Here is a 25,000-nt window from a genome sequence, read left to right on the forward strand (position 1 = left end):
TACTATTGTGGATCAGAGATTTTCTAAATGGAAGATCACAGTTTGTAAGTGTAAATAGTAGTGAATCATCAAAGGTTAAGGTAACTAGTGGTGTACCACAAGGTAGTGTTCTTGGCCCAACCTTGTTCATATACTTTATAAATGATATGCCTGGTGAGGTAGATTGTAAAGTAAAAATTTCTGCAGACGACACCAAGGCTTACTCTGCCATCTGAAATATAGAAGATAGAGATCACTTGCAAATGTGTATACATAATCTGGTTAAATGGACAAATACTTGGCTGTTGCAATTTAACAGTGAGAAATGCAAAGTTCTGCACCTTGGAAAGAATAATCCACAGTATCAGTACACGATACAGGAAAAGGGGGTAACTCGAACAATGGATAGTACAACAGCAGAAAGAGATTTAGGGATCACGATGGACCCAGAACTAAGCTTTGAGGCACATATAAATAATATAGTGAAAAAGGGAAATCAAATTTCTGGTCTTCTTGTGAGAACTATAACTAATAAATCTCCCGAAATTATGATTCCATTGTTCAAAGCTCTGGTTAGACCCATTATTGAATATGGAAACTCAGTATGGTGCCCTTACCTTAAAAAGCACATAAATATGATTGAAGGAGTTCAACGCAGATTTACCAAGTGTATAACTAGTAATACTATTAGTACTCGTGATCTCAGTTATGAGGAGCGCCTGGCTCTTTTTAATATGCCTAGCCTTGAGTTTAGAAGATTAAGAGGTGATCTCATTGAAGTATATAAGATCATGCACAATATTTATGATCCTTGCACCACCTCTTCATTGTTTACTATGGCTAACTACGATAAAACTCGAGGGCACAACTTCAAAATAAACAAAACTAATTTGGTAACTAACCAGTTCCGCAAGTTCTTTACTAACTATCATAAATCTGTGGAATAACCTTTCCTATGACACCATCAATGCACCATCGGTAAACGCCTTCAAAAATCACATTGACAAAAAGTAAGAACCATGTATTTTCCACAGAGTTAAATCTTTACTGAGCTGTAGATAAATATAATATACACTATGCCAGGTTTAAACAAGGGTTTGTTCACAACAAGTGATCCAAAAGCACATAAATGGACACTGATTACGAGGGCAAAAGGCTTTTAGCCCATAGCCAAACATTTCTGTGATTCTGTGATTGCATTATCTAGTCCATGTGTTTTATTGTTTATAGGCCAGATCATACCGATCTGTGTGTCGCATGCCTACACAAGCTAATCATTTCTAACTAATGCAGTCAGTAAGTCACCCTGTTGTAGTTTTGCCTTTCATTCCCAGTGAGTCTATATTACCCAGCACTACATTTTTACAACTGCAGTCAGAAGAGTCAAAACTATGAAACATTTGCAGGGATTTGCAAGTCTGTAAATTGTAACATTATGTATGTCACAAGATCACTGTCAATTTCTAAAAGTTTTTTTTAAAACAGATCTGGTGTGGCATTTATGGATCAGTCCAAATGCTTTGACACCTTGAAACTGAAACACTGTATAAAATTGTGTATACTTCATATAGTTAGCCTCACACTCGCTGACTTAGTACTAATAATAGTAGCCTTTCACAGGGTAAGTTGTATGTAAATCTGTAATGTAGTTCTTAAATAATTGTGTGTTGTGTGAATTGTGTATACTTCATATACTTAACCTCACACTCAGTACAAATAATAATAGTAGCGTCTCACTGGGTAAGTTATATGTAATCGTAAATCTGTGAAAAAAATGTTTTTGAATAATTGGGTGGGGGTGGGGGGGTAGCACTGTATGTGCAGATGCGTGTGTGTACATGAGTGCGTTGGCATGCATTTGTGTGTACATACATGTGTTTATGGTGGGAGTTGTACATGCAGTTGTGTGCATTGTCACATTGTGTCAAAGTACATGAGACTTTGAGCGTGAGTTTGTGTATGAACACTGAACTGTGATGACATTTTGGTGGTAGATGCACCCTTGATTTAGTTTTAGTTTTACACATGGCATTAAAAATGAAATGTGAAGCCAGCAAATGGTTTTTTGTTTTTCGTTTGTTCACTTTGCCGTAATTTTTGAAAAGTGCAGCTAGACAGTAGACCAGCTTTTTAAGTTATTACTTTTTGGGTTTTTTGTTTGTTTGTTTGTTTGTTTGTTTTTTTTTAAATATATTTTTAGTGTTCAGAGAAAGTAGAAGCCAGTAGAGAATCCTCAGATCCTAGCATTGTTTATGATGGGGTAAGGTCTTACAACATGGTGATAAAATGATACATTGATAGTAATTCTGTTGCACATTTAATCAAAATACAGCTCAAGGCACATCATATGAGTAAAATATGACAAAAAGAAACAGTTTACATAAAACACGAAACCACTAACATCTGAACATTTCTATGTTAAAACCATCCTAATATGCAGACAGTGTCCAGTCACCTCAACCACTTACTGGCAAAGTGAACATGCATATTATTCATGTAATTAATTATAATGCACCCACGCACAGATAAATGCATGTGCGCACACGTGTGCGCGTACACGCACACACACACACACACACACACACACACACACTCACACACACACACACTAATTAAATTTATGATAAATTCATATGCTTGCAGAAAAATGAAATCGATTAAAAAAAAAAGAAAAAAAGAATTAAGAATGAAAAACCTCAAACAGAAATACATGTAGTGGTGTACATCATCTTATATACAAATTCACTGTCAGTGTGAATAAAACATATATCTGGATGGGGAAAAGGATATTAGTGTGTGTGGATGTTTGGGGTTGTGGAAAGGGGTCAGTTGTTATGCTGGATAAGATCGGTTTTTAGAGCTTTTTTAAAGGCAAGGGTAGTTTCTTTATGGCAAATTATAACTTTAGGGAGAGGATTCCATACTTTAAGAGCATTGTAAGAAAGTACTCTTTTCTTCTTTTTTTTTTTATTATATATAACTTTTACTTTTTAGTTATAATTGTGCACACAGACAGAAGATAATTGGTGGAAGAGCTCAGTTGTATGGAAAGTGTATAGACAGACAGGTCATGGATGTAAGCAGGGGAAAAACTAGAGAAAGAATTGAGTTTTGCAAACTTACATTTAATCCATGTTTGGACTAGGAGCCAATGAAGTGCTTGGGGGAGTGGTTGAGCATGATGTCTTTGCTTGAAGGATGAGATTTGCTGGGAAATTTTGTACCTTTGAAGCTCATAAAGAATGTACTATGGATAGCCAGAAAGGAGCGCATTGCAATTTTCAAGTTTTGACAAAACAAAGGCACAGGCAAGGGTTTTTGCTGCTTCAGTGGTTGGTCTACGAACAGAGCTAAGAAGCAGAAGTCAGGTACTTTGTGTGAGTTCATCTCTTCTGCTTTCAGTTTCAAGTAGTTGTCATGGGGATGGACTGATGGAGGTTGTTTACACTTTGTGGATAGCCCTAAAACTAGTATGACTTGTTTAACTCTGACCAGTGTTTTTTTGGTGGTAATCCTGTGACAGACTGATAATCTTGTGACATAGCAAGAGTGGAATGGCTGAGGACAGCTTAAGGACAGGCTGTTCAGGAAGAAGGCAGAAATATGTCATTGTATGATTAAAAGAAAGCCTATTGAAAAACCTTGAGGGATCACAGACTAAACTGTTTTATTGGCAGTGTAGTGTCATCTACTACTATTGCTCATTGTGAGTTTGCAGGAAATGATAAATCCAGGTGCTGACCAGACTTGCAGAGCTTGCAGATCTGGAGGAAGTGGCAGATGGTGTCTTAGAGTTAGACTCAAATCCTGGTACCCTTCACCGAGATGGATTCAGCAGTCTTATTTTCCTTTGACAAGTGCGTTTTGTGTGTCAGCCTGCTCACATGTCCCAGCAACTCCGCTGATTCTGAACCCATGCTGCTCACTTGCTCATCACTGTTATTAGCCTTATGTAGTGTCACTGTCAGACAGAAGTGAAGTACTCAGTTGCTGGTATGGTGAAATTGTTTACATCACCAATTAATTAAAAATTTTGAAAAATCCTGGTGATCTGGTTACAGCTTCACTGGTTTTCTCATTTACTGTCATATTTAGTGATATTAGGTTTCATTTAAAAGTGGTGGGAAGATGCGTATAAGAGTACTGCATTATCAATTTTTACCTCTGTTTAAAAGAAGTGTAAGGAAACTTTATGACTTTACCAGAATCAGAGAATGACATGAAAATAACATTGTTTTCCTGTTGGTCAAGAAATGGAAAGTAACATTTTCATCATCAACTCAAGTGTTATTGTGTATTGTCACTGCAGTTGTAGTTACAGCGACCCAGGCGGCTGCCCTCTCTCGCCTGGAGAGGCTGAAGAAGTGGAAAGAAGAGCGTGAACTGAAGCGAAAACTGGAAGCTATGGAGAAGGCCAAGTCCAAGCCAGGGTTTAAAGTGGTGCACATCGACCATAAAGACTTGCATATCTACCAGACCAAGCCCAGTGCCAAGCAGACTGCTAAGCGTAAGGTATGTAAGCACTGCTGCTGATGATAGAACCTTCCAGGTCCCAAAATACAAAAGAGAACAGCACGGTGGTCTAGCCTTTTCATCATTGCTGTTCAAATGTGGAACTCTGCCTCACCACGTCCGTCACAGCCCCTCACTGCCTTCCTTTAAATCTAACCTCAAGACATTCCTCTTCCAGCTGCATTTCCTCTAGACCCTCTTTCAATCATGGAAGTAGTTAGTTGATTGTGTAGGTATATTTGTAACGATGTAGTGTGTGTGCGTCAAATGTATGTATGTTTGGATGGATGGATGCATGTCTATGTATTATATGTATGTTTGTATTGTACATACAAGTTTGTATGCGCATATGTGGATGTTTATTGTGCATGATTGTGAGTTGAGTGTGTTTCATATGCGAGTGTTTGTGGATTGTAAAGCGCTTTGTGCAATGAGGAAAGCGCTGATAAATGTCCAGTTATTATTATTATTAATATTATTAATTATGGCTGTGTGTCATTTTTTGGAAATCCTGCTTTTTTGCACTTACAAGGGACAAATATGACTAGCATCTAGCCAGTACTAATACATACATGAGATACAAAGAAAGCCAGGAGACAAAGCCACGACTGAAAAAATTCAGGTGATGCTTCAGTTAAAAGACCAAAGATAGAATATAGTGCTTATGGGAAAAAGCATTTTCAAAGGCTTTTTATGCTTGAGCAGGGGCAAAAATTAGAGCAAATGATGGTATTTCAGACCTGTTATACATTGATTTGTAAACTGGTATATATTTGAAGTTGAACTTAGTTTATATTGATTTTTGAACTTGAAGAAACATTATTTACTTGGAATTGGATGTTGTTGACGCTTTGTGTGTGTGTGTGTGTGTGTGTTGTTCATGTTAGTGAGTGACAATGAAATCAAGTACTGTTTATTTAGTTGTCATCATTTTTGCTCTTGTTTACCTAAAGTTTCTCTCCTTTCTACACTTATGAAATATGCATACCTTATGTTACTGTGTCAAGCCCGCTGCTGCAAAGCCGGTACCTGCTACTACGACGAAAGCCACCAAGCCCAGGGCAGTGACAGCTCTTCCACCACCACCCGCTAAGCGTAAGGTATGTAAGCACTGCTGCTGATGATAGAACCTTCCAGGTCCCAAAATACAAAAGAGAACAGCACGGTGGTCTGGCCTTTTCATCATTGCTGTTCAAATGTGGAACTCTGGCTCACCACGTCCGTCACAGCCCCTCACTGCCTTCCTTTAAATCTAACCTCAAGACATTCCTCTTCCAGCAGCATTTCCTCTAGACCCTCTTTCAATCATGGAAGTAGTTAGTTGATTGTGTAGGTATATTTGTAACGATGTAGTGTGTGTGCGTCAAATGTATGTATGTTTGGATGGATGGATGCATGTCTATGTATTATATGTATGTTTGTATTGTACATACGAGTTTGTATGCGCATATGTGGATGTTTATTGTGCATGATTGTGAGTTGAGTGTGTTTCATATGCGAGTGTTTGTGGAATGTAAAGCGCTTTGTGCAATGAGGAAAGCGCTGATAAATGTCCAGTTATTATTATTATTAATATTATTAATTATGGCTGTGTGTCATTTTTTGGAAATCCTGCTTTTTTGCACTTACAAGGGACAAATATGACTAGCATCTAGCCAGTACTAATACATACATGAGATACAAAGAAAGCCAGGAGACAAAGCCACGACTGAAAAAATTTAGGTGATGCTTCAGTTAAAAGACCAAAGATAGAATATAGTGCTTATGGGAAAAAGCATTTTCAAAGGCTTTTTATGCTTGAGCAGGGGCAAAAATTAGAGCAAATGATGGTATTTCAGACCTGTTATACATTGATTTGTAAACTGGTATATATTTGAAGTTGAACTTAGTTTATATTGATTTTTGAACTTGAAGAAACATTATTTACTTGGAATTGGATGTTGTTGACGCTTTGTGTGTGTGTGTGTTGTTCATGTTAGTGAGTGACAATGAAATCAAGTACTGTTTATTTAGTTGTCATCATTTTTGCTCTTGTTTACCTAAAGTTTCTCTCCTTTCTACACTTATGAAATATGCATACCTTATGTTACTGTGTCAAGCCCGCTGCTGCAAAGCCGGTACCTGCTACTACGACGAAAGCCACCAAGCCCAGGGCAGTGACAGCTCTTCCACCACCACCCGCCGCTAAGACTGCTCCTGCCAAGAGCAGCACGAAAGCCACGACCAGAGCCGCCACCACCACAACAAAGAGGAAGACCACTGTTGCTGAGCCAGCCAAGAAAGCGGATGTTGCCCCAGTCACCAGGACGACCAGAAGTCGAGGGGCTGCTACTGCTGCAAGGGCAGCATCACCCACTCCTCAGCAGAAGAAGGTATGGAATTTGTCAGTTTTATGTATTGTACCATATTGTATCATTTTTTTTTGTCACAGCAGGTTTCTCATTGTGAAATTTAGGCTGCTTTCCCCAGGGAGAGGTCTTCACTTTACCACAGTGAAGTGTCACCGCCCCCTTTTAGTCTGTAGTGTGTTTTATTGCTAGTTTTGGCATCATTTCCTTCTGTTCAGGAAAGATTTTATTTCATGATGGCAGTGTTGATGCCATGAAAAATATGAAATCAAGGGGGGGGAATCTTGAAATAGGCCAAGTTATGGATGCCTTTCTTGATATTAATTAAATTCTGTACATAATTTGATATTTCTTTTTGACCCTTTGACTTGTCAGGTGAAGCAGTCACCTCCCAAGAGGGGAGCAAGACAACGTTTCATGGAGCCAACAGCACCCTCCAAGAGCCGTACCACAGCCACCACCAGAAAAGGTATGCAGTGCAAAGATCTTTTATATTTTCAGCAAAGAATCTGTAGTGAAATGTACGCACATTGTGAATTTATAATTTATATGGTAATGAAGATGTCACCCCACATTAATGGTTTGACAGCTGATTGTTCTTGCTCTGGTCTTGATTTTGTAACAGAGCAGAAACCTGGTCCATGTCATCATCTCTTTTCTCCCTCAACTCTGTGAGAGTCATTGGGATGCTGCACAGATCACCAGATCCCTTCAGGTCTGTCAGTTATGTGCATATCAAAGCCTGGGTCTCTGCAAATGGTTTTCCCGTCCATTCTGCAGCATTGTAATTTTCTTCCCATGTCTCCTTTTCTGAACAGATTTTTGGATTGCTTCAGCAAAGGCCATTTGATCTTGTTACAGTATTTGGCCATACCAGTATTAACTCTAGTAAATGACAGCCACAGGTGAAATCACTCTTGCTTGCAAGACATGCATCTTCTGAATTAATTGTGTATTGAAATGTCAGGGCAGCATCCAACTGCCATAGTACTAATGTGGAGTCAGTGTATTGTGTACTGCAGTCTGTACTCCTTGTTTCAAGGTATATACAAGTATGAAGGCAAAACCAACAGAACACTTTATTCAGTTGATGAATGATTCACAGAACATGGTATGACATGATTTACCATCACAGCAATTTTTTCCACAGAATTTTCCCCAAGAACAACTCTTCTCATCCTGTTGGTTCTTGTTCGTGTGCCAAGTGCATGCTGCACATGGGACCTCAGTTTATCGTCTCATCATGAATGATTAGCGCCCAGATCACCTCTCAAGGTCTAGTGGAGAGGGGAGTAAAAATCCTGCTCCGTATACTGGACACTCGCTTCCTGTCACAGTAACATGATCATGAATGGGACTTCCATACATCTGTTCTTCATCCCATGGGATCTGTTGTGAAGAAGTGTAACTGGAGTCTTTGAGAACACCTATTATTGAAAATTCTGACAATAACAGGCGGCCATAGATGCTTATTTTGTCCACTGTGAACTGTTATCTTCAGATCTCTGCAGTGACCACTTCTCACTGTCATTGAGCTCTGCTAAGTTTTCAGCTGACATGCATAAATTGGTCACAGTCATAAAACAATGTGTTTCACTGGATCTTTTGAAGTTTTAACCTACGTTTACTGTTAAATAAGTGTTATTGTGAGTTTCATGTTCATGCCTTTTTAAAACAGAAAAAGAAAGAAATTAGTCTTGAAATTGGCCTTAGTGCTGCTTGCCCTATTATCATGGATTTTTTATTTATTCGTTTTTTTAAATACATTTTTCCATTTCATGATTCTGTCAGCATCACTGCCTTTTTTTTCCTTTTTTTCTTGTTGTCTCCATAATCTGTGTTTGTTTAATTTTTGTTATTTTATTTCATATTTAAGAAAATTTCCTTTTTGTATTTGGTGATTCTTTGTCTATTTATATAGTCATTTGTTTAGAAATAAGGAAGTGTTTGGCACCACAAATTGTGATTGTTGTGTGTGTGAATGATTATTTACAATTTTCTTGTTTTGGTGTTATGCCATTTTCCAACTACTTTCAATCAGAGGCAGCAGCAGCAGCAGCCCCAGAGAGGAAGAGACCAGTGAGAGGGGCAGCAACGGCGGTGGCGACGAAGGCTGCAGGCAAGGTGACCACCCAGCGAGGGGAGCCCAAAGGTGCCGGTGCCGGTGCCAGCGCCCCCAAGCCATCCTTCGCCCCCAGCGACTTTGTGTTTGCGGCACCCAACAGTGTGACGTCCTTCGTCTTCAAGCCCCTCAGCCCCAACAGTGCCGCCAGCTTTCTGTTCCCTAAGGAAGACGCCGACAGCACCACCATGGCTGTCTTCACCAACAGTGTTGGCAGGTGAGGGGGCTCTCTTCACTCGGGCCTTGCTTCTGTTTTTTTTGTGGGTTTTTTTTTTCTTTTCTTTGCTGCTTGTATCAAGTGGCAGCAGTACTTATCAGGAAGACTGTCGAGATGATGTTCACTGTGTTGTATACATGTATGAGTTGTAGACGATGTGTTATGATCATTTAGGCGCTGGACTTCTGATCTGGTGTTCATCACAGTGTTAAGGATTTGATGCCCCATATCGGCATGGTGGTGTGTCCTTCAGGGAAAGTCGCTTTGCTGTGATTTTCCTCATTCTACCCAGGTGTGAATGGGTACCTGACTTTGGTAGGGAAAGGTTAGAATAAAATGGCAGAAGGGGAGGGTTGGGTTCTGCCTTCCTGTGCTGAGCCCTGGACACGGTGGATATGTATTCACTGTCCCAGTGGCTGTAAAAGGCACATTAAATTTAACATTAACGTATAAGTCTTTCTATGTATGCATATATGGAGGTGGAGTGAAGAAGGGGGATTTGGAGGAAGTGGATGAGAGTTTCTTTTTTTTTTTTTTTTTACTCTTTTTGCAATTCATTTTTTTCACTTTGCCCTGAAGGCTTGATGTAAATAAGCAGTCATGCCTTTCCCACTTCCCTCAGTAAACAAACTCATTGTTTTCTTTTCTTTTCTTTTTTTTTTTTTTTTTTTCCTTGCATGGAAGTATATAATTTTTCTTGAAACGGGGTGATAGCTTTTGGTGAACTAATCTTTTTTAATTCAGTTTTCCTGCTGACAGGGTCTCCACCCCTAAACCGGTCAGCCAGCCTCGTTCCAGCAGCAAGGAAGACTCCTCTGACAGAATGAAGAGCTCATCTGAGGACAAAGAGCCCAGTGGGCGGCCTGGAAGGAGATCGTGTTCACAGCGGAGAAGGGAAGGTTCCACTCCAGCTGAGGGATCACCGGCCCAGGTTGGTCAGCGTCTGGCTAGCGAAAGATCTGGCTCTGTGTTTGATTCTGGCATTGAAGTCAACACAGCAGGCACAGGTTCTGACAGCAAAATGCTGGTGCAGACTTCTTCAGTTGACAGTGTCAGCTCAGCACAGAAAGGGCTCGTAAACCCTGACGAGAAGTGCTCACCTGGAAAGGGAAGGAACGTGAGCGAGAGTGGGGAATCCGTGCCCAAGGCTGTGGATGTTGAGGTTTTTGAGGCAGAAAAGCAGATGGCTGTTGGTGAGACTGAAGAACCGGACACTTCATCCCGCTCATCGTCCAGAAAAGGGAAGAGAAAGAGCAAGCATGTCACCATTCAAGAAAACATTACAATGGATACTGAAGATTCCAATGGTGAGGCGCCTGCTGCTAAACAGCGACGCAGATCACGCCGGTCTGTCAAGTCAGAGTCAGTGGTGGAGTCGGAAAACATTCAGGATTCTGTTGAAGAAGCACCTGCATCCACACAACCTTCACTGCCGGAGAAAATAACAGAGGAGAAGGAAACGCCCAGCAGATCACGTCGCAGTCGCAGGTCCACAACTGCCAGATCAAAGCAGATTGAATCAGAAGAAAAGTCGGACGAACAAGAACAGAAACCATCATCCACTAAAAAGAGTACACGCTGGATTCTGCCCAGTGCTGGCAACAATGAGCAGCCAAAATTAGCAGACACTGAAGATATCAGTGTGGGGGAAAACACAGAAAAAGCAGATGCTCACAGCCCACAAAAAACCCGAAGAAGCCGTTGTTCAGTTGCCAAGAAACAAGAGGAGGTTACTGAGAACAAAGATGACATCCTTGGTGAAAAAAAACTGGAACTTGGCAGCATGACTGAGACCGCTGCAGAAGGTACCCAGATGGAAACGGAACTTTCAGCAGCACTACGCACACCAGAAAACCGCGGACACAACCTGTGCGGGAGGCACGCGAAGGATGACATGTTCCTGACACCGGGATTGCCGATTTCCTCGCAGAAACGCTCCACAGCCAAGCGTAAACGCCGCACCGCCACCATGATCGCCCTGTCTTCAGCCAAGAGTCCTGAGGAGGCGTGAGTTGGGTTTTGAATAATGATAAATAATGATAACAATAATAGTAATACTACTATTACTACTACTAACAAGAAAGGCAAGGCCTACAAGACTCACTTGTGATACACTTTCAAAAAAATCCAAGCTTTTTATGTATTGAGTATAATGCATTTACTGTTACATTTATATTTTTTGTATTCTCTAAACTTGGCACTTTGATCTGATATTCGACCCATTATCATTTTTTGTTCAAACAGGAACTTTTTTTGCTAAGCATGGAAGTTTTATTTATTGCAAACGTTTTGGTGTAGGCAGTAAAACAAGGGAAATTACTCTGCTGGGGAACTTAGTTTGCTTTAAACTGATCTTTCTCATCTTAAACATTATACTCAATACATAAAAAGCTTGCATTTTAAAAAAAAAGTGCATCACAAGTGAGTCTTGAAGGCCTTGCCTCTCTTGTTTCAAAATGTAATGTTTAAGATGAGAAAGATCAGTTTCAAGCAAATTAACTCCACTAGCATTACAGAGTAATTTCCCTTTTTTATTATCTGCACCAAAACGTTTGCAAAATAAATAAAACTTCCATGCTTAGCAAAAGAAGTTCCTGTTTGAACCAAAAATGATAATAATGACTGCTCTAGCTGTTGGGTCAGAATATCAGATCAAAGTGCCAAGTTTAGAGAATACAAAAAATATAAATATAACAGTAAATGCAGTTTGCATATAATTAGGCTTCATTCTTTATTTTTTTGTGCCAATCCCAGAAGCACAATATTGTTTTAAACAAGATGACTGGAAAGAACTGAATTTTTCCTATTTTTATGCCAAATTTGGTGTCAACTGCAGGGTTCAGCCTGGCAAAAAATGATCATGGGGCATTTGGCCCATACCTCCCAATTTCAATGGGCCCCATCTGTCAGTGGCGAAAATTACAGCTGATTTAAAATAAAAAGAATCACACAATGACAGTGGTTAATAATTCGTTTGTAACTTTTCAAAACAAATGATAAATGCTTTTGAAAAGAAGAAATTGGAAAATATGATGATGTCAGTGTATGCAGTTGTTCAGTGTGTGTGTGTGTGTGTGTGTAAAGAGGGAGACAGGCAGATATTTTTCTAGGGTATCAAGCAAGATCAGTCTATAAATAAATATAAACTAACTCACCAGAGAAAGGCCCAGTCCTGTTTTGCTTCTGTTACTGATCTGTCAACCACAGCACATGGCACACAGTAGACACAAGTGTCAGAGTCACACTGTTGTCTTATTGAAAATCATCAGCAAAATAAAAGGTAGGTGACTGTCCTAATCACCTGTTTTTACACTGAAAATTATAGGTCCATCATTAATCAATCCTTTCCAGAGTCACACTGTTGTCTTATTGAAAATCATCAGCAAAATAAAAGGTAGGTGACTGTCCTAATCACCTGTTTTTACACTGAAAATTATAGGTCCATCATTAATCAATCCTTTCCCAAAGGAATAAATGAAAGAAAGTCTGAAAATATTGACAGTGGCATGTCAGGTAACTATCACTGTCCACAGCAGCAAACTTCACTCCTCAGGGCATACCAGTACCGGACAGAAGTTAGTCCTGCCCAAAAATAGCTCTGTACTTCAAGTTCCTCCATCTCTGCACTGCAGCACCAAAGTCAAAGGAGTCCATGTCTCCCCCCTCGATCTTGATCCTCATCACTTGGTCACATTTCTCACTCGACAGTCTGTTCCTCAAGGAGGTCAAGGTCAGATTTTGTGTGCTGAATGTCCTCTCACAATCGCATGAGTTAGCTTCATCAGGTGTGGACAGTCAAGACTTCCATCTTGTTGAAGGCTGGCCAGAGCTCCCCACAGAGAGGAGAGAGTGTGGGTGGGGTAACGGTTGTGCTTCACAATAGTATTACACCTCATCCATTCCTTCAGGACATCAGCTGTCTCGCACTTGAGGTAAGGTTGAGAAACATACACTGTACCATCAGGCCCTTTGTGCTGCTGAGAGTTGCAGTAGAAGTCAGCAATTTTCTGCATGTCCTCATTCCCCCATGTTTCCAAGTCTCTATCCGACACAAACTGCAGAGGCTTCATGCCAAAAATAGAGAACTGTGCCATTTTCTCTGTGTCTGGGAACCTGGTCTCTAGATTATCGATCATGGCTTGCAGAAAGGCTGTTTTAACTGTGTCAAAGTGTGCAGCATTTCTGGCAACTTTGTGATGACCCTTGAATACACCGTCCTCTAGGTCACTTGAAAGCACATCCAGATACCTAGGCCGCCCAAGGTCACTGATGTCGTCTCTCATGTTCTCTAGATCCCTCACACAGGTTCTCACGTTCACTTTCACGATGCTGACATCAATGTCCTTTCGTTGGAAGAACTGAGAGAGAGCCATGATTGGCTGGAGCCAGTCTATCATACCATAGACAATACGAAGGAAGAGTTCCTGGCCTATCTTTTTTGAGAGCCCTACTGCCTTTGGGTCTGACTTTCCGTTTCGGGATGCAAGAAATGTCAGGAGACCGTCCAGGGTGCGATAGATGGTTTCCAGGGCAGAAAAGAATGAAAGCCAGCGTATGGCATGCACTTCCTTGTAGCGGAGCACTGGCTCATCCAGCAGATTTTGAACTTCTTCCAACCCGTCCACTTTAGCAGGCGATTTATGAAAGTAGTAGTAGATGGAGCGGACAGTGTCTCGAAAGGTTTGGACTGCTGGTACTTTATCGGCTGCCTGTTCTGATACTAACGCTACCCTGTGGGCACTGCAGTGTGTGTTATGCAAGTGTGGATTTTCCTTCAGAAACTGCCCAGTCAAACCTGTCTTTGTCCCAGTCATTGCTGATGCCCCATCAGTCCCTAATCCAAAAACTTTGGTCACAGGGATCCCTCTTTTGTCAAGTTCACTCTTGATGGTATCAAACATGCTTCTTCCCGTACCCTCACGCAAGCGCACATCAGTCAAGAAGAAAGTGCTTGGATGTAGAGTCAGTGGATCAACCACTCGGACGTTGATGGCAAGTTTATGATGTACAATAATATCAGTACTTTCATCGACAAAGATGGTGATCACTGGCGACTGTTTCACCTTTTCTGTAATATTCTCATCAATCACATCTGACAATACTTTCAGGAAATCATCTGCTGATGAGTCACTGGTGTAGTCTATGTTCTCTCTGCAACACAAGTGTTCAACATTTGGCACCTTGAGATGGATCAGCAGCTTCACAAGTGATCGAAATTTCAGAAGAGGGAGTCCTTCTTGCCACAACCAAAACATTGCTTTAAATGCCACCACCACAGCTTCTTCTTTTTTACCCAGTGCACTTTTCTGCCTCTCTTTCATGTTGGCGGCTTCAGCTGGGGCATTTATGAGCAACTGATGATCACTGCCCTCTACATGGCGCATCAGGGTGCTTGTACGAAAATTATCTGTCCCTGCTGCCAGGCTGTTGGTTTTAGCGTGTTTTCGACACAAATTACAGTACATGTGCCCCTTATCTGAGTCATATCTCAGTCATGGATATAGTGTTAGCCATGTTGTCTGAAAAGTTTTAGGTTTCGTCAGTTTACCTTGGTCAGTCGAAGTCGAAGCCCGTGGCTGATCCGTATCACTAACACACAACTCTGTCTCAACACTGCTAGACTCATGTTCGATAGCTGTTTCGAGCGGGCGCGGACCGAATGACAAGACTGATTGCCCAGGAACAAGTTTCAATTTCTTTTTTGGAGGTATGATTGCCCAGAAACTCCAAAAGTTTGCCCAAAACCTCTGAAATTACTCTGCAAAGTCTGCCAGAGAATTCCCAGAAAGCAAATCGAAATCAACAAGCTAGCGAAAGTAAGTGTTTGATGATTAGACAGAAGCAAGCGTGAATGACCAATCAGAGGCAGCCATATGAAAACAGTGCGACGCTCCACTCTCCGCCGTGTGTTTTTGCAGTATACCAAGCTCCACGGAAAAATGTTAACACGGTGGCGCACGGGTACCGTAAAGCGTTGCGGCTTGTAACACTCATTAGAGAGAGCGGTTGCAGGATTTTCAAGGACAATGCGCTAATGCCGCAGGGCGCAGGGGTAAACCGAACCCTGCAACTGACAAAGTAGTTGCAGAGAAAATGTCAATGTTAAAGTTTACCACACACACACACACACACACACACAACCGAACACCGAGTTAAAACATAGACTCACTTTTTTTACATAAGTGAGTCAATGATAACAATGATGATAATAATTATATTTCATTGTACCTTTCGAGTTTCATTGAAATACACTAATGGTCAAGGCACATCACGTGAGGAAAATATATTCATTGTGATGAAAAAAGAATATTTTCACATGAAAATCATAGTCACAAGTGTGACTTCTTTATGAACTCTCCCACAACCCCCACTCCACTCCCTTGTATTCAGTGCACCTCAACCTTTCTGTGAACATCCAGATATTATCCATGTAGTCATCACACCAAACACGAGCACTCACAAACACTGGGACGTACGCATGCACACATGTACACACATGCACATACACATGTGCACACGCACATGCACACTTGTTTCACATGCACATACACACAACACAACACAATACATGCATATGTGTGTGCACTTGACATTGTTGCTTGTAGTCCAGCCAACCGCACAGGACCACATCAGGAGTGAACATACACATATACACACTGTGAACATGCATGCAGAAAATGAATTTATAAATGAATGAAGAAAGTGCTACTATCCTTTTCCAGATTTTTGGAAGTTTATAAAAGAAAAAGAAATCTAATACCAGAGGATTGAATTCAGACTGTTGTAATTTGTACATTTTTAGTTATCTTTTTTGTGATTTGCTATTTGGTATTCCTTCAGTTTATTTTCACATCTTGTCAAACTTTTTAAGCCTGCTTTATCTGTACTGAAATATATTTGATTTAGTTGTACCAGGAATCTAATCAGTGTATGGATTTGTGTGAATTTAACAAATTTCTCCACTGTGATGCACATGCATGTTGGCTGAATAGTTCGGGTGTTTTTTTCTTGTATCAGTAATCACATATTCCCATTTGTATTTATTTATTGTATGCCTTTATTATTTGACACATTGTTTACCTGTATTTCTTTCAGAATAAAGATTATTTCAACAAGCCCGATGGTGGAAATGACTCGCCGTACCCCTAAGTCAAAGATTTCACCAGGTTAGTTTCATGAATTACTGTCCTAATAGTATTTGTTTTCTTTTTGATCTTTTTGGTATTATGCTTATCTGACAGTCTTTTTATTCATTATCATTGTTATTGCTGTTATTTTTATTGAGAGAAAAAAAAAAGAAAAAGAAATAGAAACACATGGATTTGTGTGCCATCACTGACAGTTATTTTTCAGCAAACTTATTCACAAGTTGCTATAAGTATGACTTTGCAAGTTTATTGGTAGATTTCCTTTCTTTACTAGAACACAGCAAACATAGAAGTGGCATGCATACTTAATATCTTCAGTTCTACAAAAAGCACTGTGTGTCTTTCTTCTTTGAAGGTAGTATATCATGATCCTTTTATTTTGATTGCATGTCTGTGTCTGTATCTCTGTCAGTCACCAACTCTGTCATCTTTCAATATCAATTTCAAAAACATAGCTTATTAAATTATCATGGTTGTGGTGAAGCATAGAGTTGTCTTTTGAAGTGGTTATTATTTAACATGAGGAACCATAAAAATCATGGAAGGACCCCCAAATATCTACAAGAGGGTTCCTAGCCCTGACATTATCTTTATGGAAAACACTGAATTATTTTTAATTTGTTTCTTATCTTGTCAGTTTTAATGTTCTGTTGTATGCCATTGTGTGTTCTTGTATGTGTATTGTTTCATGGAAGGTGCTTGTAGAGCCCACACTGCTGGGAGTTTGTGGCATATAATTACTGTATGATTCTTTGTCAGTTTGTACAACTTTTCTGTGGTTTTTGTATGTCACACGTTTGAAATACAGGGTGAGTAAGCAAGAGGAGAGGCACTTTTTGAGTGAAAAGATTGAAGCAGTGATTAGTTTTTATTAAACTATTTTACCCTAGACTTGAAGTAGATGCTAACGTGGCAATAGCCTTTAGATATCCTTAGTGTCGGCGAGGCTCTAAGCACCACATTTAATTTGATTTATTTGATTTGATTTGAAGAGGAGAAGCGTAGAGAGAGAATAGGAAGATATGTGTTAAGTGTGTGGTATAGCTTTGACTTTGAAGTGCATAAATATCTCTATGACTAGTATGAGTTTAGTTTTTGTGTGGCATGATCAGCTATGATAAAATGCCTTCTTAGTAATGTGTCAAGACAGGGCTAGATAGGGGCAGAAGATTGAACATTTGAAGGTAAATCAAAACATGACTCATAAGTAGACAGTTTATGTTATCTTTGAAGCAGGATTTTTTTTTTTTTTTTTTTTGGAAGATGGGGAGACATTCAAAAGTACTATATACTCAAAGTATGACTGCCTCAGAATTTGTTTATAGCAAAATGATGTGGTCTCAAGTGTTATCAATGATGGTATGCTGTAGTAAATCTGAAACCTTGTGAAACACAACCATCAGTAAAAGCATCCCACACTGATAACCAGAAATATTACCTGAATGACAGTGTTTCAATACATGTTGTTCCATGCTGCAGGGAGCAGCAGCAACAGTGATGCAGAGAAAGAGCGAGACGTGACACCTTTCAGACAACGACTGTCGGAGGAAATTGAAAAACTGACCCAGCTCTCTGAGCAGTGGACAGCCATCAGAGAGGCCACTGAAGGTCTCAGTGAGGAAGGTAAGGACTCAACAGCTGGCCTGACTTTTAGTATGTTTTCAGTCCATCCTTACTGACTGGGTGTATTGGATTGTGAAGACAAGGGTAACTAAAAACCAGGGTTCATATAGAGACTGTCATGGAAAGTCTTTGAAAAAAAAATAATGAGAAAAGCATTTCCAGGGCTTGAATCAGTGGACAAGTCTTGTGAGTAATAAGTTTTGCCTTTCTGGGTCTGGAAAAGTCTTGGAATTCTAGTAAAACCTTGGACCAGTGTCATTCAACCAAGAGCCTAATTTATTATAAAAAAAAAAACAAACAAAAAAACAACACTGAGAACACAAGTCACTAGAATAATAGAAAGAATGTGCAGTCACTTTTACGATTTCCTGATCTTTTCGAAATATAGTGTCACTCAGTTGCTGATGATCAGGCAAAGCAAATTGTCAACATGTGAGTGTTGCAAATTCAACTGAAATTGAAGGATACCCTTTTATTCTCTATTGCAGAATATCTGTTGCTGAGAGATATCAGTAAGATAAAAAGAAGAAGAAAAAAAAAAGTGGTACCTACATTTGTGTCAGTGTGTATGGAGTATTTAGGATGAAAAAAGTCAGTCATTTCAACATAGAAAGCATGTATTTGAATTGAAAGAAATTTGAGCCCATAGTAACATTCCAGCTTGGAAAAAACAACCACCATGTTTCTATTGAAATAAGGGTATTGGTCTTGAATGCATTATACAGAAAAAAGAAAGAAGGAAAAACAGAGAGTAATCAGACCTTTTTGGAAATACCTGATTATACTGTTTTGGGGAAGAGCTTTGACAACATTTTAAAGCATGACAGAATACAGATATAGTGTAGGGGAAAAAAAGATGAATGGTGACCTCTGTATATGTGTGAGGCGTGTTGATGGGTGTTGTGTATGTGTTCAGTGTCAGTTTGCATATGCCATTATGTGTGATTTATGCGTGCTGTGTGCGTATGTATTTATGTTAGTGGTGTGTGTGCGTGTGTGACAGTGGAGGGCCAGGCGTGTGATTGTGTTTGTGTGTGTATGCATGTGGTGTGTATGTGTGCATGTTATGTGTGTGTATGTTGTGTTTGAATTTACATATGTGTGTTGTGTGTGTGACTGTGGAGGGCCAGATCCGCACAACAGTGTGCCAGGTTGTGTGTGTGTGTGTATGCGTGTGGTGGGTGTGTGTATGTTGTGTGTGTGTGTGTATTGCGTTTGTATTTATTTGTATGTATTAATGTGTGTGTGTGTGTGACAGTGGAGGGCGAGATCCGCACTACGGTGTGCCAGGCCCAGCTGCTGATGGACCGGAAAGGCAAGTTCCATCAGTTTGCCAGCCTGGTGGACAAGTGTCAGGAAGGGGACCCCGCCACCACCCCTCAGGACCTGCAGGGCTTCTGGGACATGATCTTCATACAGGTAGGGGAAAAATCTGTGTGTGTGTAGAAGGGGGTGGGGGTGGTGTGGGGGTTGCAGGCAGGATTCCTATGGTCATGGACTTCTTGGGGAAAAAAACTGGAAGACCATTTCCATGACATGAGTCTTTGAAATCAGTTTCAGTTTTATGCTGTAATTTTCACGTTGTCACACCTGTCGCCAAAACTACAGTATTGAAGATTTTGCATATGTAAAGAGAAAAACAAAGGAGAGAGAAAAAGAAGAGTTAACAAAGGCACTTGAAGCGATGAAAATTAAACGAACGTTAAAATCTCTGTGAGATTATTCTCTACAACAGTGTTTGCTCACTCTTGTGGGAACATTGAAGAGGGAAAGGGTTTGGATGGTGAGGTTTGGTAGGAAGAAGGCGGCAGGATGGTTAAGACGCTCATCTGCCACTCTTGGTCGTGGTTCGAATCCCAACCTTGTCCTTTCTCCCACGTTTGACTTGAAAATCAAACTGAGCATCTAATCATTTGGGTGAGATGATAAACCGATGTCCTGTGTGCAGCACGCGCTTTGCATGCTGAAAAAGAACCCATGGCAACATAAGCTTGTATTGTGCAAGAAATCCACTCTGATGGGTACAAAAATACATATGCATGCACTCAAGGCCTAAGTAAAATTGAGTTACTGATGGTCAGTCATCTGCATATATGCTGCAGCATTTCTGGATTTGTCTGAACACAATGATGCCTCCTTGAGAAATTTAAACTGGACTGGTAGGATGGGAGATGATGATGCTTGTGGATGATGAGCAGTGTTGGGGATATGTCAGAATTTTATTAATAAAAAAAAAAAAAATTCTGTGATGTGAAGTATTTCCCTTCAAAAAATTTCCCATAGAGTTAGGTACTGGGTCAGAATTACTATCAGTATAGAGTTATGTTTAGTGTATTTTTAACAAATGAAAACAAAAACACAAGAACATAGAGACTTGGGAGTCCTTTTGAATAGCATGAACACACATGTTGCCATTTTTTCTTTTCCAGCACAAAGTAAATTTGATCAGTCTTGCGAATATTTGTTTTTAAAGTACTTATTTGTTTTTCTGATATTCATTTTACACCTTTGAATATTATGTCTGTAAGAAGAGAAAAAAAAAAAGGGATTGGAGGAAGATTTGTGATTTTGTTTACAGGAGATGGTGTTACCAAGAAGTGGGTTTGCTGATGTTCTGATATTGCTTCTTTTTATTCTTCAGTTTTTACAGTGTGCTGGTGTGTGTGTTTATGTGTTTGTGCATGTATGTGTGTGTGTATGTATACATTTGCATTTGGGCCTATGCTTTTGTCTTTAGGCTGAAGATATTTACATGAAATTTGGTCAGTTGGAGCGACTCCAGAAGAACAACTGGCAGCCAGAACAGACTGCTGTTCAAACAACCCAGCCTGTCAAGAAAACAAAGGTATTTTTCTTTGGGTTTTTTTTTTTTCTTTTTTCTACATCCAGCTAAAGAATGAATAGACTGACTGTGCTGACGAGAAAGTAGTAATGGTATTTCAGATAGCTGACAGTTAGAGATGAAGTGCCCGCACTATTATTGTATATGTGAAATCCACACACGTAACTGTCCAGTTGGTCAGCCTTCCTACTGGTGTCTGTAACCCCTTCCTCCTTCAGCACTTGCAGACAAAGTATGCCTGTTGGTGTTCTTTTGTTCAGTAAAACCAATGACACCACTTAATGAGTACACAAAAAGTAGTAAATGCATGTCAAATCCACACAGCACTGATCTCATTTCATCAAGGTTCAGCTGCCATGGGGTTAACCGCAGGCGTAATATTTCAGAAGGCAGCCTCTGGTGTCAAGAAGCAAGAGAAGAAACCGGTGGGGAAGTCCAAGTTTGCAGCATTCAGGGCCGCGATGCTGAAGCAGCAGAAGGCGCAGGAGGACGGCACAGCCACAGGGGACGGTGCCATGCCAGAGGAGAAAGTGTTTGACGCTGGGTTCTTCAAAGTGAACAGCCCTGTCATAACTCCACGAGTTCACTGCGAAGGTACATGCTTTGATTCACAGTGGTGGGGAGTGTGATTGGGACTGTAAATAACGATGATTACCACTTTATTTCTGTTGTGCCTTCCATTGAAATGATGATGCTATACACACATTACAAAGTAAGAAATGTAAAATAAGTGAAATTTTTAAAACCAAACAGCACCACCATCCCCACCCCCATGCACACAATGCACAGTCATCTCAACCATGTAGTTCCGATATCTGTAGTAGGATCCAGAAATTAATCATTTGATCATAGTGATAACACCAAACAAGTACGGATGTACATGCACACAGTATGCACATGCATGCATGCATGCATATACATACACATGCAAACAGTATACAGATGCATGTGGAAAATTAATTTTGAAAGATATTAAAAGGAAAAACGACCAGTACATATGCATATCATTGTTGAATTGATTTTTTTATTTGTATTTCGTTTTATCACAGCAGATTTCTCTGTGAAATTCGGGCTGCTCTCCCCAGGGAGAGCGCGTCCATACACTACAGCGCCACCCTTTTTTTTTTCTTTTTTCTTTTCTTTTTTTTTTCCTGCATGCAGTTTTTATTTATTTTGATATGTCAGTGTTTAATTTAAAAAGACGCAGTCAGCCATTTGGTAAAACAATTTAAATAAGAATTATGTTTGAAACACACCATACTCTATTGATCCACTAACACCAAACAGTGTGATGAACATATCTTTTAGATTTAAAATGCTGATATTTTTCACATTTTTTCAGCAATTGTTGTGAAGTTTCACATTGTGATTGGAACCAAATAAGTATTTTACATCCTACTTGGTGCAGGCTGCAGTGTCATTATTAAATCAAACTGCACCCCTTAATCAGTTAATGTTTCATTTTAAAAACTGTTAACAATTCTTTTAATTTAATTATACTAAAATAAAAATTCCCCCCCCCCTTTTTTTTTTTTTAAACTTAAAGTTGTTTTGTAACAAATATATTTGGGTATTTCAGTCTCCATTTACAGAATGTTGGATAAAGTTGTCTACTGATGAGCAATATCTTCCTAAGAACAAACATTTATTTTCAAAACTGACACACTCGCACAGTCCTTCTCAATGTGAAAATCATTGAGATTAATTGATAGGACCATACAGTCTGTGAAACTGATCTTTTAAAAAATATATTACTTTATTTGTTGACAGTTTTTGATGATCAAAGATTTAATTTTCATAGAGACGTCAGTCAAGAATTTTTCCTTAGATCAGTACTACTAGTGATGTAAAAGAAGGCTTAGACAGTACAGTGTTATTTATTTTGGTTATTCTTTGTACATGTACTGTATTATACATCATGTGATTTTTATAAATTGCGTTAAAGACTAGGTACCTCAGTCTCATGGCTAAACACTTTTGCAGCCGGGACGCCCTCCAATGGTAAAGGCACAACAGTGTCTGATGTTGCTGTCAGTACACCCACCACCACCAAGACGGCCTTTTCTTCAAAAGACGCAAATCCTGCCGCCACCACCACCACCACAACAGAGACTCCTAAAAAGGCGGAGAACAAGGAGAATGTGGCTCAGGTACTTTTAATAATTTTTATTGATTGATTTGGAGTAGAGTTACTCTTTTGGAATTAATGATACATGCTGATTTACTATTTAGTATTGGAATATGCCTCTTTGATAGCTTTCAAGACTGCTATGCATTTTATACATGAACTGTCGTTTAAGAATTTATGTTAATGATTTTGTAGCAGTTTTTGTTTATTTATCTATAGTCTGTTCATCTAAGATGATGATATGACCGAATTTTTTGTTTCTGTAGTAGTGTTTCTTATTAGGAAATAGTGTGTTTTGTTTTGTGTGTGTGTGTGTGTTTTTTTAATTACATGTTATTTTATTTTACTGTGTGATAAATCAGCCTCTAGTGCTGTATTACTTTCATGTTTTTATTCAGTTTACTATGTTTTACTTTTCAACCTTTTGGCATGGACATTGTCATGTTCATGTGTTTGTGTGACTCAACTGTGGGCTGAGAGGTGTGTTTGTGTGATTAATGGCTTTTTGGATGCACACATACTTTCTGTTGGGATTAATAAAGATATATTGTGTTGTAGGCATTCCTGCGACGGTCGATGGGCACCAACCCGCTACGTCGGAGCTATCTCCCTGTTGTCCCCAGCCCCCTGTTGAAGGACGCTGCCCCCCCTGCATCCCCCTCTGCCCCACCCCTGTCCCCGTCCAAGACCCTCAACACCCCGTCCAAGACGTCTGAGGAAGGTGAAGCTAAAGAGGAAATGGAGACGGCATCTGCTGCGACCCCTGTCAGGTCTCGCAAGTCGCTGGCTGGAAGGTAATGGTTCGTGTACCACAAATCCTTATCCTCCGGTATATATGTACAGCATTCAGTTGCAGATATGCCTAGTACTCAGAGATCAGGTTGGGTTCAATAGACAATAGGTCATATGACCGGAAGAACATAAAATCAATAGGTCATTTTGAAAATAAATAAGTCAAAAGTGGGAACACCAATTCTTCTCGCCGAAGCTTGCGAAAGGCAGCGATAAAGATTCGTTTCGGATTTCGTTTCGTCACGGATCCGTATTTTAATAAACCAGTTTATAGTCATTTCCTGTAGGAGCAGACGACAAAGCGATCGCGATCGTTAAAGAGAGAGAGAGAGAGATGGTTACTTTGGTTGACCAACTGGTCATAAAAACAATAAGTCATGTGACCTGGCAACTTGAAAAACAATAGGTCATTTCAAAATTAAATGTGTCAATGACCGATGACCGATGTCGAACCTGATCCCTGAGTACTTATGGAAAATTCCATAGTTGTACGATTCAAGTCCAAGTAGGGTACTAAGAGTAAGTTTAAAAGAAAACAAAACTACTATGACCTTGCTGACCACAAAACATACAGTTTCATTTTACATTGTGTCCAGTTCCCAGGACGTGTTTTTGCCCACTTGTGGCGCTCGCAGGAATAAAAATCACATGATGTCGGTACTGACAGCGTCTTCACTTTGCATGACATCACAAGAGGTGTCGAGGAGGTTGGATTAAATTGATTCTGAACCAGAAGTGGACTACAAGGGAGTGTTTTGTGGTCCAGGCAGGTCATTGTACAATTCATCTCTGTGTCTGTCTCTCTGTTTCTGTCTTTGTATGTGTCTCTTTCTTTGTGTCTGTTGCAACTGTCTTTCAACTCTCTCTTCCTCCAGTGATTTTAAATGAACTTTATTTCCTCAGCCGCTTTGGAAACGCAGGCAAACTGCAAGAACCCAATGATGAATTCTGATCATGTAATCTATTGCAGACATGTACTTGTAACAGCCTCAAAACTTTTTGGTGGTGACTGACTCCCAACTTTTGCAATGGTGTTACAGACGCAGCACCCGCGGCAGGAAGTCTGTGTCGTTTGCGGTCAAGTCAGCAGGGGGCAGTGAAGTGGGAGAGGGGCAGGAGGAGAAGGAGGGAGGAGTAGACCTGATGGCCTACCTGCAGCCCTCCAACAGTCAGTCCAACAGCCCTGTGATGCAGGTAAACTAGTAAAGGCATCGTCACCGTCACCACTGTTGAGTCATGGCTTGAAATTGTTTGTTATATGAGTTTATCATTGAATCTCTGTGATGATG

At 40.0% G+C, this 25,000-nt stretch overlaps 2 protein-coding genes across 2 annotated transcripts in view; one reads left to right on the plus strand and one right to left on the minus strand.

Annotated features, from left to right (window-relative positions):
* The window catches only part of LOC143280156 (uncharacterized), a 32,447-nt gene that overhangs the window by 2,037 nt on the left and 5,410 nt on the right, over positions 1 to 25,000 (plus strand). The window contains exons 2-15 of the mRNA XM_076584740.1: positions 4,289 to 4,491; positions 5,499 to 5,591; positions 6,591 to 6,863; positions 7,215 to 7,308; positions 8,881 to 9,178; positions 9,938 to 11,185; positions 16,274 to 16,344; positions 17,806 to 17,949; positions 19,208 to 19,368; positions 20,687 to 20,794; positions 21,178 to 21,385; positions 22,775 to 22,941; positions 23,478 to 23,713; positions 24,752 to 24,905. Coding sequence (XP_076440855.1) covers positions 4,289 to 4,491; positions 5,499 to 5,591; positions 6,591 to 6,863; positions 7,215 to 7,308; positions 8,881 to 9,178; positions 9,938 to 11,185; positions 16,274 to 16,344; positions 17,806 to 17,949; positions 19,208 to 19,368; positions 20,687 to 20,794; positions 21,178 to 21,385; positions 22,775 to 22,941; positions 23,478 to 23,713; positions 24,752 to 24,905 — 3,458 coding nt within the window. The remainder of the gene's footprint in view (positions 1 to 4,288; positions 4,492 to 5,498; positions 5,592 to 6,590; positions 6,864 to 7,214; positions 7,309 to 8,880; positions 9,179 to 9,937; positions 11,186 to 16,273; positions 16,345 to 17,805; positions 17,950 to 19,207; positions 19,369 to 20,686; positions 20,795 to 21,177; positions 21,386 to 22,774; positions 22,942 to 23,477; positions 23,714 to 24,751; positions 24,906 to 25,000) is intronic.
* Positions 12,099 to 15,974, minus strand: LOC143280222 (zinc finger protein 862-like). Its single transcript, XM_076584854.1, is given in 3 exon segments — positions 12,099 to 12,939; positions 12,981 to 14,697; positions 15,939 to 15,974. Coding segments are annotated over 3 exon segments (1,938 nt in total). The 3' UTR covers positions 12,099 to 12,754.

Source organism: Babylonia areolata, chromosome 3, assembly GCF_041734735.1.
Source record: "Babylonia areolata isolate BAREFJ2019XMU chromosome 3, ASM4173473v1, whole genome shotgun sequence".
NCBI classification, from domain to species: domain Eukaryota; kingdom Metazoa; phylum Mollusca; class Gastropoda; order Neogastropoda; family Buccinidae; genus Babylonia; species Babylonia areolata.